The 17,214-nt window shown below is 35.6% G+C and overlaps 1 protein-coding gene across 1 annotated transcript; it reads right to left on the minus strand.

Annotated features, from left to right (window-relative positions):
• Nucleotides 1-542: 542 nt before the first annotated feature.
• Nucleotides 543-15,449, minus strand: KIF14 (kinesin family member 14; the record flags this gene model as incomplete). Its single annotated transcript, XM_010013186.1, has 18 exons — nucleotides 14,335-15,449; nucleotides 13,642-13,896; nucleotides 12,071-12,158; nucleotides 10,227-10,325; nucleotides 8,707-8,759; nucleotides 8,322-8,352; nucleotides 7,879-7,986; nucleotides 6,644-6,760; nucleotides 5,871-5,989; nucleotides 5,380-5,552; nucleotides 4,872-5,019; nucleotides 4,703-4,766; nucleotides 4,314-4,498; nucleotides 3,501-3,603; nucleotides 3,098-3,258; nucleotides 2,068-2,215; nucleotides 1,274-1,426; nucleotides 543-669 (listed from the first exon to the last, which is right to left on the minus strand). Coding segments are annotated over exons 1-18 (3,247 nt in total), but the record flags the coding sequence as incomplete, so codon positions are not given.
• Nucleotides 15,450-17,214: the final 1,765 nt, after the last annotated feature.

Consider the following 17,214-nt stretch of genomic DNA (forward strand, 5'->3'; position numbering starts at 1 on the left):
GGGGGGGAAGGGGGCCCAAAAAAGAAACCACAACCAAAATCCTTGAATGGAATTATGGAATTTAGTCAATAGTTCCATGAATTCCCAATACACCGGGAAAAATAACCCTCTTGGCCAAGATAACCCTCTATAAAAGGGCAGGTAAACAATATTGCAGAGATTGAGGCATAACACCAGACATTACTTATTATCCTGAGGTAGGAAACTGAACAGAATCAGTTCTGTTACTCGTTTCCCCCATGAGTTAATGTCTAACCAGTTCAGCCAGATGGGGGAAGGACTTTTCAGTGATCAGGGTAAATACAGGCTACATGTATATCCACCTAATCACCCTCAGCATGTTAAAAACAGGTTTTTTAGCAGTCTGATATACACAGCTTATGAACAGAAAGGATCGTTGAAGCCAAAAGGCTCTCCAAATTCAGGATCATTAGAGAAGCCTTAGAAGAAGAGAAAAAGCTCCTGGATTTGCATCTACTAACTCCAAGCCCATTGAGCAAGAAAGGTCAGCACTGCCTTTCCAACATTACGTATATACATACCAGTCATAGTTTTATTCCCACTTCCACGATTCTTCTGAAGGCTGTGTATTTCTTCAGCAATCTTCTGCTTCTCAGCTTCCAGGGCTTCAAGTATCTTTGCATGACGAATAGTATGATCTTCTAGAGCCTAGGGGAGAGGGAGGATATTAAAAAACCAAAACAAACATATACACACAACACCCCCTAAAACTCTTAATGTTGTTTACTGAAGCAAAATTTTTTGTTGATGTAATTTTAATAAGTCCCAGAACAGAATAAAATTTATATTTGACATCTGCTGTATCAATACCCTTCCTATTCAAACTCTTGATAGTCTTCTGGTTTTGTTTAACTATTGTTATGCTTAAAAAAATATTGGAATTAAAAAGAAATTACTTTTTAAAAATTTAGTCATATTTGTTGCAGCAGTCACATACATAAACACCAACCAAAAACCAGTCATTACTTACACATAACTCCTGAAGTCATAACTTTTGGCACAGGCAATTGTTGTTAAATTTTGTTGGATGAACAAAACCACCCACATCAGATAACAAATAAGGTCAGCATTAGTTTATCCCTGATTCAGTCCAATATTCAATATAATTTGTGTAAACAAAACACCTGTTCTTTTGCACAAAAATCACATAGAACATTTCAGAAGCAATTAATTTAAACAAAATAAACACCAACAAACAATCAAACAACCAACTCACAAACCAACCACACTTTATCCCTTTATTTTAAATTACCTGCTTGGTAGCTAAGGTCTCCATTTCTAAACGCTTCTTATTGAAGCGTAGCTCCAGCTCAAGGTTCTGCTTTGCCTTCTCTAACTCCTGTATTTTTGTGGCAGCTTTTTGGTTATTCAGTTCTTGGATTTGCTTCTTAAGAGATTCTTCTCTCTAATATAGAAGAGGACAGATGAGTGGAGGATTACCACTTGTACAGCTTTTCTGACCCATTCCTTTGGCAGATATTAAGGCTTATTTTCACCTTTTACACATTTAAAACATGCAGCCCCTGTGGACTACTGAGCCCAGTGTCAGCAATGAAAGGGTATACCTTAGTTCACAAGCATCACATTATGTCTTCTATAGCACATTGAGAAATATGATACTCCTTCACTATTATTTGGTTTAACATGATGTACTACTCTGTATTGACTTATGCATACTGTAAAGGTGTTGAAAAGGCTGGCAACAAAATAGCATGCAAATTTGGAAGAAAAAAAGATAAAAGCCATGTCAACTAAAATACCATAGCCATTTAAAAGTCTAAGAATAAGTTATATTTTGTGGGAACACACCATCAAATGCACACTGAATTAACATTTCAGTTCCTGACTAATTCTATAAACAAAAATTCCTAGAATAATTCTGTAAGAGATACGTATTTACAACTTCTTGTGTTAGAGTAAGGCTGATATTTTTTAAGAAAAATGGGGCTTAGCATTCCCTAAGACACTGTTAAGCAAGACAAAATAACAACAAACAGAAATACCCAAGCAAATAGAAACCCCTTGCTACAGCTTCCAGCAACTTACCACCTCTGCCTCCAGTGATTTTATTTTGCTTTCATAAGCTTCTTTTTGAGAGGTCAGTTCTTGTTGAACCATCTCTTTTGCAATTTGGACACTTTGCATCATTTCTTCCTTGGCTTTGAGTCGTGCCTCTTCAATTTCAGATTCAAGCCTACAAGTAGAATTATTGCATGCTTAGAATGCTGGCTTTAATCTTATATAGGCTGCATAGAGATCAATCTTTTCTATCACGACAGGAGCCTCCAATTTTAACAGTAAAAATAAAAATATGAGGGTTTGTTGATTTTGCTGGGGTTTCACGATTTTATTGTTATATTTTATTATATTTTAACTATTCTTTTTCCTTTATACTCTACCTTTACATTTTTCATCTCATAGGGAAAATGCAGATGCTGGTAAAGATGCAAAACATTCCAGAATTTTAAAGTCCACTCGATTTCCATATTTATTTTATCAGGTACCTTTCAAAATTAAGATTTGCAATAGAAATTCACTATATCACATTAAGATGCAGGAAAGTACATTTTAAAGTCAATGAGTCCTGCATTTTAGTAACTCCCAGGAGCAAAGCGAGTACAAATAACACTTTACTGTCTTGCAAGGTCTCCACCACCACAGAAGACCAAGTTTGTAACTTTGGATTCTTCTCATTTTTAACGCATTTTCTTTTCAGGCTTTAAATCTCTCTAAAACATCAAAAGTTAACTTCAGACTCATTATGTGCTTGGAAAGAAAGGTAATTGAAGAGATACACTACTCTGAGGACCTCTGGAGCTCAGCATTTCTTTAACAGTAGTCTATATTCTCAACAACTGGACTAGATTGTGGTGATCACAACTTAGAGGTACCTTCATTTCAGCTAAGTCTGGGACTTCCATTTCAGCTAAAAATAAGTTAACAGTAACCTTGCAATTTTCCAACTTTCCCTTATCGGGAAATAATTTATAATCTTAAGTTTCTTATTTCTTAAACGTATTTCAAGATTGCATTAACAACTGAGCTTATTTTTAGAACAAGAAGATACAATACTTACTGTGCTCGCTGGGCAATAAGCAGCTCATTCTTTGCAAATTCAAAATCTTTTGGACCATCATGTAAAAATGTTGCCCCACAAGATGATGTTTTAACTTTCTGAACTTCTACTGGATGATTAAACCTGAAATAATGGTCTCCCCCAAGGATCACTCGATCACCCTATGGGGAAACAGGGGGGTGGGAAGAAGTGGAGAGAGATGGAAGAAGTTTGTTCTATAACTTTCAGATTTATAAGCAGATTTACAGTGCTTAAAAGGCAGCAGGTAGGGCTAGAAATTAAAGTGGAAGAGACAAATACGTACAGTTTCAGAGCCTTCTAAGAAAACCTGCAGTCTGAAGTTGTAATATTAACAAAGAAATCCACACATACACATACTAATATTACCAAATCAATTACTTACATGATGCAGAACTGTTGGGTTTAAAATGCATTTTCCATTTACGTATGTCTTTGCTTCTCCCAGTGGAATAATGCTCACTTTGCCAATAGTATTTTTTATAACACTGAAAACAAGAAACATTTGTGATATCAATAGCTCACGTTAATTGCAAATGAGGTTTCTTAATAGACTAAAATTCATGCTTTAGTGTCCTTGTTCTTTCAGATGTGGATTGTCTTCATATTCCTAAATTACAACATACATAAACAGTGAGCAACAACCTATACTTTGGAAAAGACTCATATTTAAATCCAAAAAGAATGCTAAAAAATTCAATAATGCTTGATTTCCCTATATACCCACAACTTTCATGGTTTTACTAACTGATTAGTTAAGTCTCTTACAGCATTTTGTCTAGAGTCAATTGCATGGAATGCACTTTAAACACTGTTTCTACAATATGGCCAAGTTGCTCTCTTTTTTAGAGCTGTCAAGGCATTTCACTCTTCCATTGAATTTAACGTAATTGTTATCACACAGCTTCATTTGCTCAGGTCCTTCTCCAGAATTTCTGAATAAATAGAAAATTTTGCTGCACGAATGAATGATTTTAAAAAAGAAATTAAACTACCTTGGTTAACAGATTTCTAGAGGGAACAGAACAAAATTACTTTAAATCACCAAACAGTACAAAAATTATCCCTAAATAGTATTTTCGGTGTTAGAAAACCAAATCTTCTTACTGCCAGAAGAAAGAGTGACTCCAAAAGAAAGGGAAAGGTGAAGAGAAGTATTTCCTGTTTTCACTTCAAGTATAAAAAGAACACTACATACCAATGGTCATCAGCAATTAGCACTCCGGAAAGCTGGATATCATGCTTTGAATTTGGTGTATACCTTCCAACTGTAGTTTCTCCTTCTTTGATCATATACAACAGCACCTCAGAAAGCTGAGGATCTTCACTGAGATTGACAAGGTTTGGTAAATGATTGTCCATTTTGAATGCAATTCCTGCTTTCTAAATAAAAAGAGAGTTTTGCATAAAAAAACCACCACAATCTACTTCGTGCATTGAAGTGTCTATATTGATTTTTTTTAAGTCACAGTTAAAAGGCTGGCATTAACGAAACAAATCTTACAACTACTCTAATTTTTATTCAAGGTTTGCTGATGTTTAGTTTTCTGTACCGTTGCCTATAGAAAGTGAAGACAGAAAATGTACCTGCAATTCTTTTGCATCTTCCAATTTCTTTTTTTCTGCTTGTTCAAATTTTTCTTTCCAGGCCCTTAATATATATTAAGGGGAAAAAACACAACATATTAGGATAAAAGTTTTAAAATATAAGTTTTACTATTTCTTTTTTCAAGTAAGACACTAATGACTGCCCGACCTTTGCATTTCTGCCATATCCTTCTCCTGCTGGTGCAATTTTACCCTCAGAGATGTTATTTCCTGCAAATAACGCCTGTATTTTTCAGGATCAGTGTTCAGAGCGCTTTTCTGAGCTGCCTTCAGTTTTTCAATTTCAGCTTTCAATTCTCCATAAGACAAATAATACACAAAAAGACAAAATTCAGTTTAGACATTTTGGTACAATACTAGAAAATTAATCTTATTTAATTATAAGTTAAACTTCTTTCACCATTCCAGGTTCTTAAGTGTAGCCTCAGATATGTTCTGAACTTTGGGGAGGGGAGAGGGATGGGAAAAAGCTCACAAAGAATAATAATATTAAAAGGAAGTTGTATTCAACTATAATTCAACTTCAGTTGTATTAACCTAGGTGACAAGTGCTAAGTCAACACAATAGATTATTAGTAGTAACAACTCTGATGGAACAGTAAGTTGAATACACAGGCAAATGAAAAACCCTCAAAGACTGTAGATGTCAACCTCACCTCTTATTAGCTTGGCATTCACATCTTCATTTACTTTAGCAGTGTTGATAATTGAACAAGCCTGTTTTGCATAGCGAAGAGTGCTGAGGGTTTCTTCTGTACTGCTAGCAGCTGGACTTACTGTGGCAATCATAGCAGTTTGTGAATTTCCACCAAGACTTTCCTTTAACAACCTGCATTTGATAGGAGAGTAGAAGTCAATCCCCAGCTCTCACAATGAAAGAAAAATCAAGTTTATCAATCTGAACAGATTAAATACAAGAGTCTTGCTACTTATTTAACAGTGATTGTTAGCTACTTCAAATACAAATCAAGGTCCTGTTTGTTCTTTACCTAATACAACAGGCTAATTTCTTCCCTCCATAGGTCTCTTGAGAGAGAAAGGGAGGGAAGGAGGGGAAGGGATGCCTCCTGATTAGAAGAGGAATCCACAGTCTCAGAAAGCATTTACTTCTATATTAAAACAAAAAACAAACCTGAAGTGTACCTACCAAGTAAGGACAGATTCCCGGTAAGGAATGAAAGTTTTCTTTCCATTTCTGGATTGTTTAGAGAGAGCAGAAATAACCTTTCCAAGGGTTAACAGTGATTTATTGATACTCACACCCTCCTACACAAAACAAAAATAAAAATAATAGTTGTATTTTCTTGTGTGACCTTATTGATTGTACTGTTGATTTAATTGTGCTTATTTGATGTGGTATGGTACAGCTATACCACATTAAATGTCACCACTGATTAAAAAGAACAACAATATCAAAGAGTAGCCTAGAAGCTCTTTCTCATTTGGAAAGAACAGAAACTGTGGCTTTAACATACACAATGTCAAAAAACATAAAACTTACAAAGGCAGCTTGAAAGAAACTGTCTTATTAGAAACTCTATTTACTTAAATCTCCCACAAAAAAGGGGCAAGCCCCAACCCCATAGGAGTTCAAATCTGAGTCACGAATCTGATTCAGGATTCGGAAGGTGACATGAACAGTTTTTCCTCGTTCCTTCTAAAGGGTCATCAGGCCTGCACAGCAAGGGGAGTGCTGTCCTAAGCAAGATATGGCCTGCCATACTGCACAGTCAAAACAGCTTCTTAGCATCATCCACTCTCACTAGCAAAATGCTGTGCAATACTTATAAGCATAAGGCCTACGTATCCTTTTATAACTACAGTTCCTGCGCAAAAGTCCTGGTAGATGAGGTTACATTGGAGTTTAGGGGTATTCTTTGGAGTCAATTTTTTTCCCACATATTTCCCACCTTCATTTACCTTCAGCCTTTCTCCACTGGTCTGAGCTGTTAAGCAGCATTCACTGCCAGCCAGATCAATCAGATTTATGTGACTGGTAAGCCTACGATCACATTGTTCTTCATCTACAAATTCTACCTGGGAAAAAAAAAAAAATAAAAAATAAAGAGAGCTGTTTGCATCCAGACCAAAATAACAAGCCCGACAACAAGCAGAAATCTAACGAGCTGTTCACTTTAAATACATTAATTAATTGAAATTGAAAAAGAAACTTCCATTTACTTTTTGACAGGACATCTTCAGGTACACGCTTTGAAGGAGACTAAGTTCAGACTTTTAACCGTAGTATCAATTGTTTGCGGTTGAATAACTGGATAAGCATAAACTGCAAACAATAGATTAGCCAACCATGGATTTGATTATTGCAGCTAATAACCATGGAAATAATTAAGCTGTTACTGACTTGGACCAAGGAGGATCTGCTAAGCAGTCAGTGGAAAAATCTCAGGACTACTTCTGACAGAGAAAAGAAATAATCTAGTGGTGAGAATGGTGACGGGAAGAAGGAAGGAGACTATTAGGAAATTGGACTGAAAAAGTCAACCAACCAAGAACAACAAAACCCGAACCAACAAGTTATTTGTGAATGGAGAAAATTCACTGTAGACTTCTGAGGAGCTCTACCTATTTCACTTCTCGTTTCAGGCTCATCTCACTAGCTCAGGTTTTGTCTCTTACACATCTGCAAATCAGATGAGGAATTTAGGCCCTATATCCTGGATACACATGGGTGAGAGATGCATCCTGAAGCAAGGAAACATTTACTTGGTGACCTGTGTTGAAACTGAGGAGAAACTGCATCTTATCATTGTCCCAGCTCATCATCTGCAGAAACTCAGCATAACTCTCCAGCTTGCTTAGCCTAACCTTCTTAGAAGCTAAAGTGTGTTGGCAGCAGTTAGGCCTGGCATCAATTTGATTTCTAGTTACATCTCAAAACTCACACTCGGAAGCTTGGAACTACTCCTAGATCTGCCAGACTAGACATATTTATACTGCTGCTATAAATGTATGTAGCACAGAGACATCAGAATCTGCTCAAAGCACATCAAGTAAAATAAGTTTTGCTGTGTAGAAAGCCATGTAAAAATGCCTTGTGCTTTACTCATCTTCAAGAATATTCTCACAACAATTTTCTAAGCAGCACATGAAACTTTACTACACAGTTTGAACAGATATCTAACACCCAGCAATACCTTGGTTTGTGTCATGACAAGGGTGAAGACAGAATGAGATCTAGAGCTCTTGTCATTCATTGCTGTAGCAGCTGTTGCTCTCTGCTTATTTCCTAGTTCAAGCCAACTCTGTAAAAGATAAAAGCCAGGATGTGAAACCAAAACCATTTTTGGACAGTTAACTGAAGATTAAAATGTCTGCAAATTAAGTTATTAATACACATGATGAATCTATAAGGGAGGAATTAAAATTTAAGAGATAACCATGTGAAAAGATACACTTGCCTGTATCCATCTACTTAGCTCTGTTATATAGGACTATTACAAAATCAGCTGAAATATCATAGTCTACTGGGCAGTCTGTAAAGCATTTTCGTCCCATCCGTGGAATTTACTTTTCAGCAGTGAAGGAAAGAACAAGTAGAAATATTTACATTCCCTTTTAGTAACCAAATAACTCTTACCTGGATATCAGAGTAAGAAGTGACAACATTCCTAAGGTGGGAGAAAAAGAGAAGCTCGGATTCAGACTGTTTTCTTTCTAGTTTTCCCTGCTGCCTGAGTTCTGAAATATTTCCCAAGTTATAGACAAAATAGAAAACAGAAATATACCATGAAAGCTTCAGTTGCCTTAAGACTTCCATGCACTTATTTCACTAAAGCACTAAACCAAAGGAAATAAGTTGAGCTAAACATGTGTATGTGTTTTTCTAAAACTACATGATGCTAAGGTCTTGCCTAATTTACTGGTGAGTGCACAAGCTTTCACAGAGTTTATAAGATAATAATTAGCACACTTTTTCAGGATTACACCATACATCTATTAAAATAAGAACAGGTAAGACTTACACTGTCAGGCCTTCTACATATGGTCCTAACATGGGATGTTCTCTTACTCGAAGCTGGTGAGAGTAATTTTAAAAGAAAAATTATTAGACATGCATTAGTTAGACTTAACATTCAGGAATATCTTAAAACTCAGAGAAAATCTAACTACATCCCTAGTATGACAATTATCATCAACAAAATTTAGCATGAATCATCTAGAACAACATTTTCATGAAAATACCTACAACTGAATTTTTCCAGCTGCCCAGGAAATCACAGCACACTGCCCAGGCCATTGTTCACAGAGCCAACTGCCTGAACAGGTGCCTTAAGTTACACACATAAGAAAACAAAAATATTGTCTGCAACATAAATCTATTATGTTCCTAAGGTAAATACCTTAGCTCAAAATCACTGATAAACTCAGATGAAAACACTCCTAGTATAAACAAGACAGTATAGTTTTTACTTCTATGTAACAAGTCCATATAAGTATCAAGTTTAGAATAAAAGACTTTTCAATGGAAAGCTGAATGTAGCATACCTTCTTTATCATAAGCTAATACTCAGAGTTTACAAAAAAGTGGCCAGTATAGTGGTCAATAGCTCAAAGAACAGAGAGTACTTTTTTAAATAAATTAAACCTAAATTCCTTTCCTACTTCCCCAACTTAATGCAAATTTCTTTTATTTATGGTATTGCATATTCTAACACCTAAGCATTAAAAACTAGCTAAACTAGTTTAACTTGTGATCCTTCACTACTTAATCAGACCACTGATTTCCTGCCCTCAAGCTTCTTTGGAAACAACAATCCAACAGGTGCTAACATCTTGTATGATAGTAGTTTTCTGTAGCTGTGCAAGGTAAATAAGTAGAGAAAACAACATGGGAAAAAAATTCTCCCTTTGCAAGTATTAACACTTTTTCATGAAAACACGAGGGACTGCAATTAGATCAGTAGAGTCAGTGGCAAACAGGCATCCCAGTACATAACAATACACAGATAGTTTCACAAAGTGAATGGACATTTCAGTAGCACTGAGAACTGAGAAGACTGATGGATCAAGTATAGTTAGGCAAATACTTCCTCCTCCCCCCCGGCCCAATACCATTAGAAGCCTCCTGACATTGTCATTCTTCCATCTTAGAACTCCATCTAAATGACAAGATTATAACTCAAATCATATTGCACAGAAGGTTCTTAATGTAATCCAGAGACTTGGATAAATATTTAAGAGAGTTTTTATAAAGGCTGATAAGACCTTCTTCATTTTTTAAGATGTTAACAATCTTGAGAGGTTCTATGGGATCATTTTGTTTCTATTTCAGCAAGACTTTTTTGCTGCTCATTTCTGAAGTGCCAAGCATTTTGCTTGAAGTCACATAGTGAGATTTTTTTTTACTTGTATCCATTATTCACAACAACCTAAGTGCTTCAATAACAATAAAGTTGTCATTTGTGCTCTTTTGTTTACAGAACAGATGCCACTACTTTGAGATTACGCATATTGAGATTACAGGTTTCTGTGAGCAACTTACTGGTTCTTTCTTCTGTCCACTTTCAGCTTTAAAGACAAGCAAATCGTGAATTTTCTCATTGTATACTTCAAAAAAGCTCATTTCAAGATGATACAAAACCTAATAAAATTAATAATAAGTTATTAATACAGGCCACAAAATATTTTCATCTTCCTTTGTTTCAAACATTAATCTAGATTACCAGATCCTGCTATTCGTATGTTACATGCATTTGCACTGAAGGGACTTTCCAGGAGAAAGGATATCATAAAATGATATCATAAAATCACAGATTAGTGATTAGTGATTGAGGAACCTTTAGAAGTTCACCTAGTCCAACCCCCAAGAATACAATTGATTGGAATTCCATCCACAGCCATTCCCAGATGATAGCTATCAAGCTTAAAGAAAAAAGTGTATACACGTCCACCTCAGAAGTTTCAGTGTTGGGTTTTAGTACCCAAAACTACAGTTTTGTTTGCACCTGCACTAGTCTCATTCATTAGGGATTGTGCTTCTACAGCATCATACATGTAACAGAGAAGGAATGGACTGATGTTGTCAACATCCCGACATGGAACAGAATAACCTAATGGAAAGACAAACCTTCATCTACTACCCACAGCAATTAACAAAAACAAACTTTTCATGAAAACACATCTCCTTCCTCTGAAGGCACCCAGGTTTTGCTTTTTCTGTTTTCATTTTTAAATCAAATAGAAATCTTTTTAAAATAAACAAAGAAGAGGGCAGCAAAAAACATAACACACTTAGGAATATAAAATTCAAGACATTCTGCAGCCACAGACTCACTTATTCACAATGCATAAGCAAAATAATAACAAGCATATCTAGCAGCTCTGCATTTTTTAGAAGTCATATTCTATCCAAACTCAGTAATAAATAAGCTTAGATTTCTCAGTGTTTTAACGAAGGGTTATATTGTTTCTCTCCCAATTAATTGATGTAGTAATGATCAAGTTAGAGAATCATAAGTGGAGACACAATTACCTTAAACTATTAACTTCTTTTTTTGACTACTCATTTCATGTCTTAAGAGGAAAAGACCCCAAGATGAGACTATAGGTATGCAAGGTACTGCTTGTGGGAATTCTTTTTCTCTGCATGTTTGCCAATGTCTGTAAGGACTGACTTACTTACTGACAGTCAACCTTAACATTAAGCTTATGTGGGCAAACGTTTCCACTTTCAACTGTTCCAGATTTCTGTATTGCTTTATGCTTGAATTCTTAATTTTAAACCTAATACCAGTGAACATGTAATATTCTGATCCTACAGGAGATTCTCAAAACAGAAAGGGAAACAAAATATTATCTACAATGAGAATTTTAAAGTGGTTTTAAAAATAAAAAAAAAATCCAGCTAGGATAGTTGATTTTTTATTATTTCAGCAAGAATACTGAACTAGAATACTAGAATTAGTATTAAAATGTATTTTGTTTTAATATGTGACAATGTTTAAAGATAAATTCATGTATTTTGAGCTCTATTATATATGCCTCCACTGAAAGTATGGAAACCACTAGGATTTCTTTTTATCTTTCCTTACATGAATCTTATCTTGTAAAGCATGCTGTACAGTCTACAGACACATCAAAAATATCATGCCCATATTTCTTTTTTATGTTGTTGCCATTAAGGAAGCAAAACCATGTTGATTGTCACTATTTACAGAAACCTGTTAATCAGACTGACTAGCAGAAATAAGGTTTGAATCAGCAAAAGAATACAGACATTAATAAATAGATCCAGCACTAAGGTATAGAATGAAAGAATTAAACAGGTATCAAAATACTGAAATGCATCAGTTTCCTCATAATTCAAAGGAAGCATAAGCATACCACCTGTTGCTTATCCATTTGTTCTATTTGAGTGAAAAGATCTTCACAAAGTCTTGGAATTATTCCTCGGTCTTCATCAAATCCCATCATCCTGTAGTTACAAAAAGACTGCTAGTTCTGTTTTGTAACCCTATAGCTATTTTTAATATTAATTGTATAACTCTGAAGTTGAAACGCCACATGCTTCTAAGCCACAGAGGTAATCAGCAACAGAAATAAATGTGATCTATGCTGGTGCTTGTTTGAGTGGGAAATTGGACAAGATTACTGCCAGAGGTCTTTCCCAATTCATCCATTTAAAAATGGGTTGAAAAACAAAGTAAAATGAAAACTCTTCAGCAAGAGTAAATTGTACTATAAACAGTAAACCTACAGACACCTGATATCCTAACATACATGCATTTTATATGCTCTGTACACTGCCAGTGTTGCAATCTGATCCACTCTCCATCTCTGACGCAGGTTTTTCTGCCACTGCAGAACACCAGAATACTGTACTAATTCAGGTAGTCTAGAGATTCACACAGCTACACAACATTATTATGGGCAGAAATTTGTTGTGTACACTTGACCTAAGGAAACATTTATTACTGATATTCATTTCAGCCTTCCTTGAAATACAAAGGAGTGAAGGCAAGTAATTGTTTACCTGAAGGTGGAAGGGAAAAAACAAACAAACAAACCAACCTACAAATAGAATAACGACTGCAATACTGAGCATGCCTCTCTTTTATGCCAAGGTAAATAAACATTTTAAGTAAAAACCGAGTTCCCTCTTAAAAAGAAAAACCCTGCCTCTGTGTAAGCTCTATATCTATTATAAATCGAGTAGAAACATCAAAATTATGATAAGCTGAATAAGAAAATTTTTGGTCCTTAACTACATAAGTCTATAATACCTCATGGGAATTATTTCTGGTCCTTAGCTATGTATTTGTAAGTCTACAGTACCTCACGGGAATTATAAAGTTAATAGAACCAATTTTAATAGATTCATGTGTGGAAACAGAAACAGTCCACTAGGCTTTCTATTAAAAATTATACAAAAGGTATATAAAACTGGCTATAAACCCTTGAAATGCTGCTTAACTGGGATTATTTTGTGTAAAGACTAGTTTTCAAATAAGCAATGCCACAAACATTTATTTATTTAAAGTTCTGAAACAGTCAGAACCATAGTTCCAATGATCTCTTAAAGGTCTCATCCAAAAATCATAATATACTTTAGAACATGTCATTTCATGCACAAAATAACCATCAGTGGTGAACAATAGCACTGGCATAGTCTGAGAAGCTCTCAGCATTAATAAAAATTTTTCTTCACTAAAATCTCTACAAAGAGCTTTTAGTTTCTTCACTAGAAGCAGAAAAAGGGCAGCATCTGATACGTAAAAATATTCTACAGCTTTGTCTTACTTATAAATATTGTTTTAGTAACTTCTGGTTTAAAATATGCAAAAACATTTTAACACAATTCAATAACTATTAAGTCTATTCCATACAATCTCCTTCTGTCATTTCACATTGCACAATTGGCTCCTACAGAATTCTAACAACTATTATTAGAAACTTACGTGTATGATTTTCCAGAACCAGTCTGCCCATAAGCAAAAAGACAAGCATTATAGCCCTCAAAAGCTCTTTTTAGGAGTGGCACTGCCAAAGTTCTATAAATTGTTGCTTGGCTTGCAAAATTAGGATGACACTTGTCAAAAGACCAGAAAGAGAAGTCATAACTGAAGCTGTAAGCCTGGTTTGTGGCTGGATTTCGTACAGATGTCTCTGAACCATTCATGGAGATTACAGGAAGTGAGTTTTCATTTTTCTCTCTGATTGGGAGGAAAAAATTTAGAAATTGAAACACATAAGCTACATGCTTTAAGTTAGTCATTTCAATCCATTCCTAATGGAAAATAAGAAGTTCGGTAATCATTATTGAAAAAAAAAAAAAAAAAACAAGCAAATAAAAAAAAAAAACCCACCCACCAAACAAGCCAACCCTATTTGGTGAACATACAAAGTATTCAAACTCGATATACTTCATCTGATGAGTATGTAACAAATAGCCCCAAATGCCTATAAAGTGAATTTAACCTCTTAAAAAAAATCTTTATCTTCACTTTGCATGAAATATCAGCTAATTTCAAAGCATTTATTATATCCTTTGATTGAGTCTATGATTAAACAACCCAAAACACACAAAGCAGGAATCAACATATGCTATAAAAGCATACCATTACCATCAGAACTAAGCCCAGAATACAAACCTGTTACTAAAAGGCCGTACACGCACAGCTACAATCACTTTGCTATTTTCCACTTGGAAAACATCTTTCTCAGTGCTACTGCTCTCAGCAAAAGTTTCCGTGTTCTCTTTTGGTTTTGATCTTCTACTGACAGAAGGAGAGCTGGTGACACTAGTTTTCTTTTTGGCTAAAATGCGAAGATTAGGTGTTTGCTCATTTGAAGCTGACAGAGATGACTGATCCTGAGAAATGCTGTTCTTTGATGCAAGCTTAAATCCTTCTGTTGAACCTTTTATTGGCGTCCTCAGTCTTTCTAAACTGTTATGCTTTATCATCAAGTGTGGTAACCTTTGCTTTGCAGCTAGCTTATTTATGTTACCATTTTCATTCAGTTGTTCTCCTGTTAGCTTATTAGTATATTTTGAGGTAACTAATTGTTCTGATTTAGGAACTTCATTTTGAAATTTTGTGTCAGCAGCAATTGTCCTGTATTTTACATGCACACAACTGTTGTTTTCACGCAGACCATCAACAAAGCCAAAGGAATCCTTGCTGTTCAGGTTACACTGCAACTTTGTATTTGACTGACCCTCAACTAATTTAAAGCTTGGTTTAACATCATGGGTTTCATTAGTATTAATATTTGGTGTAAGTGCAATCTTGTCATTTCTTTGTGCAGCAAAGTCATTATTTTCTATTCCAGACACAGTATTCCGAGTAATTTTAGTCTTCTCCATGGAGCCAGTCCTCACACACTTCTGCAGAGTAAATCTTTTCTCCATTTGTGTATTTTGCATGCCCTGTGATGTATTTGCATGCAATTGTTCACTACCAGACACTGGTTTTTTGTTTGCTCCAGTTCTCCTCCGGAGCGTTAATCTGCCTTCAGGTTTAAAGGTAGCTGATATGTCGCCCACTTTTTTACAGGCTGAAATCACATAGGTCCTATTTACTTCCCCAGTCTTATTCAGAGAACATGAGAGTAGACTATCCTTTTCTTCCCCTGATTCACGTGATTGCAGATGTTGCCCAGACACCCTGCTGCTGGTAAAGGTATTCTGCGAAGAAGCCTTCTGCAAAGTGGTAGTACGTTGTACCTCAGAGGGGCTTCTTGTAGGAACTGTGTAAATAGGCATTTTGTCTTCCAGCAAGTTAATGTTTGGTTTTAAAAATGTACACCACCTTTCCTAAAAGGTTATTTCTAATTGCTTCTTCTTCAGGAATCTGTGGGAGATAAAGTTAAAATTGCTATGATGCTCATATCCAGTGCAAGTTGTGTTTTGGAGCTCTTTATATATACTGCAATAAATACATCTTCCAAATATTAATAACAATTAGTAGCCTGTTTCATCTCCAGTACTTAAATAAATAAAAAATGAAATTAAAAAAAAAATCCTTTAAATTCCTTTTTAAATTCCTTTAAATTTGCATGACTGCTTCTACCAAGAATAGGCTATTTGTTTCCATTTGTTGAGTTCTCTTTGTGCCAGAAAGTAAACCCAACATCATGAAGAAGCACCAGCTGGTACAAAGAACAATCTAACTATTTAGCAACAAAGATCAATACGGACATTTCTTTCAAACAATCTACCACAATCCCTGAAGAAAGTGCATTCAAGATTGTGCCTCCATTCAATCATAACTCTTTAAGCTCTTAGTGCTTCACAACTATGAGACCCCAACAGAACAACAAAATTAACACTGAGTAGGAAATCTGTGAACACAAAAAGCAGTTTTGGGTTGGGTTTTTCAGGTTTTTGCCATATAATATAAAACCCACTATAGGACAATTAGAAAAGACAACTTTTAAAATGATTTTGCACATGATTTTAATTCACTATAGTACATAGGTGCATAGCAAAATAAAAAGATACCTAGCCTAGGAGACAGAAAAAAGATGGTAAAATGCATCCTGCATCTTTCTACATGTAAGGATTTAGAAAACTGTATGTACCCAACATGTATGAAAAAGCATGTTTTCACTGTTGCGTATGCATCATAGTTACTGGGTTGTTACAAGCTTGACATCACTACCCACTGCAGACTTGCCAGCTGCAATTAATTTGCAATTACAAGGCAACAAGAAGTCACCTGGCTCAGATTCTTCAAAAACTGCATCTATCATTAACAAAAGCAGATGTTCAGGGGAGAAGGAAAGAAAAGGGAAAAGAAAATGGAAAGGAAAGCAAGATGAGAGCAAGTGATATAGAAGCAACCTTTCAACCATTGCTCTCACAGCAGTTTCTTTTAATGCTGCATTATTGAGTGATAGCTTTCAGAGTACTCTCAGAATGTATGCAGTTGCATCCACTTCTACATGCGTCATAACTGCCCAAAGCCTTCCTAGGTCAAAATTTGTGAGGAAAGTTCCCAGAATTTCAAACCAGGGCATATATATTGTTCAATCCAGTTTGGACAGGAAGCTCTTACATTACATGAGTTGTAAAATACACATTTTGTGATTCCATCTAGCAGCCAGTAAATAAACACGGTTGTAAGCTGTGAATTGCTTTAGTGTTTCCTGGAAGTCCATCTTTTCCCTTCAAAGGAAAAAGAACTCCCTTAAAATAACTAGCATAATGACAGAAGTTCTTCGATAGCTGTGCCTTGCTAATATTCACAGCAGTTTTCTTAATCCCTCTACTAAAACCTCCTTCATTCTAAATTAAGAAATAAGGTTCAAGACTTGTTAAAAGCACACTCGTTCATCATTTTTAATCATTACATATAACAATTAGAGATTAAACCGAAGCGTTCAAAGCTGGGTGAAAGCGCAGAACGCGACAACTCTACTATCCCTCAGCAAACCTACCCTCTTCAGGCGAGCCCCCGTCAGACACTGGACACATCTACAGACCTGCTTTAGGACCGCCCCGCTGAAGCGGCCCCTCAGCCCTGCCG

The sequence above is a fragment of the Nestor notabilis genome, unplaced genomic scaffold, assembly GCF_000696875.1.
Source record: "Nestor notabilis isolate BGI_N333 unplaced genomic scaffold, ASM69687v1 Scaffold35954, whole genome shotgun sequence".
NCBI lineage: Eukaryota > Metazoa > Chordata > Aves > Psittaciformes > Psittacidae > Nestor > Nestor notabilis.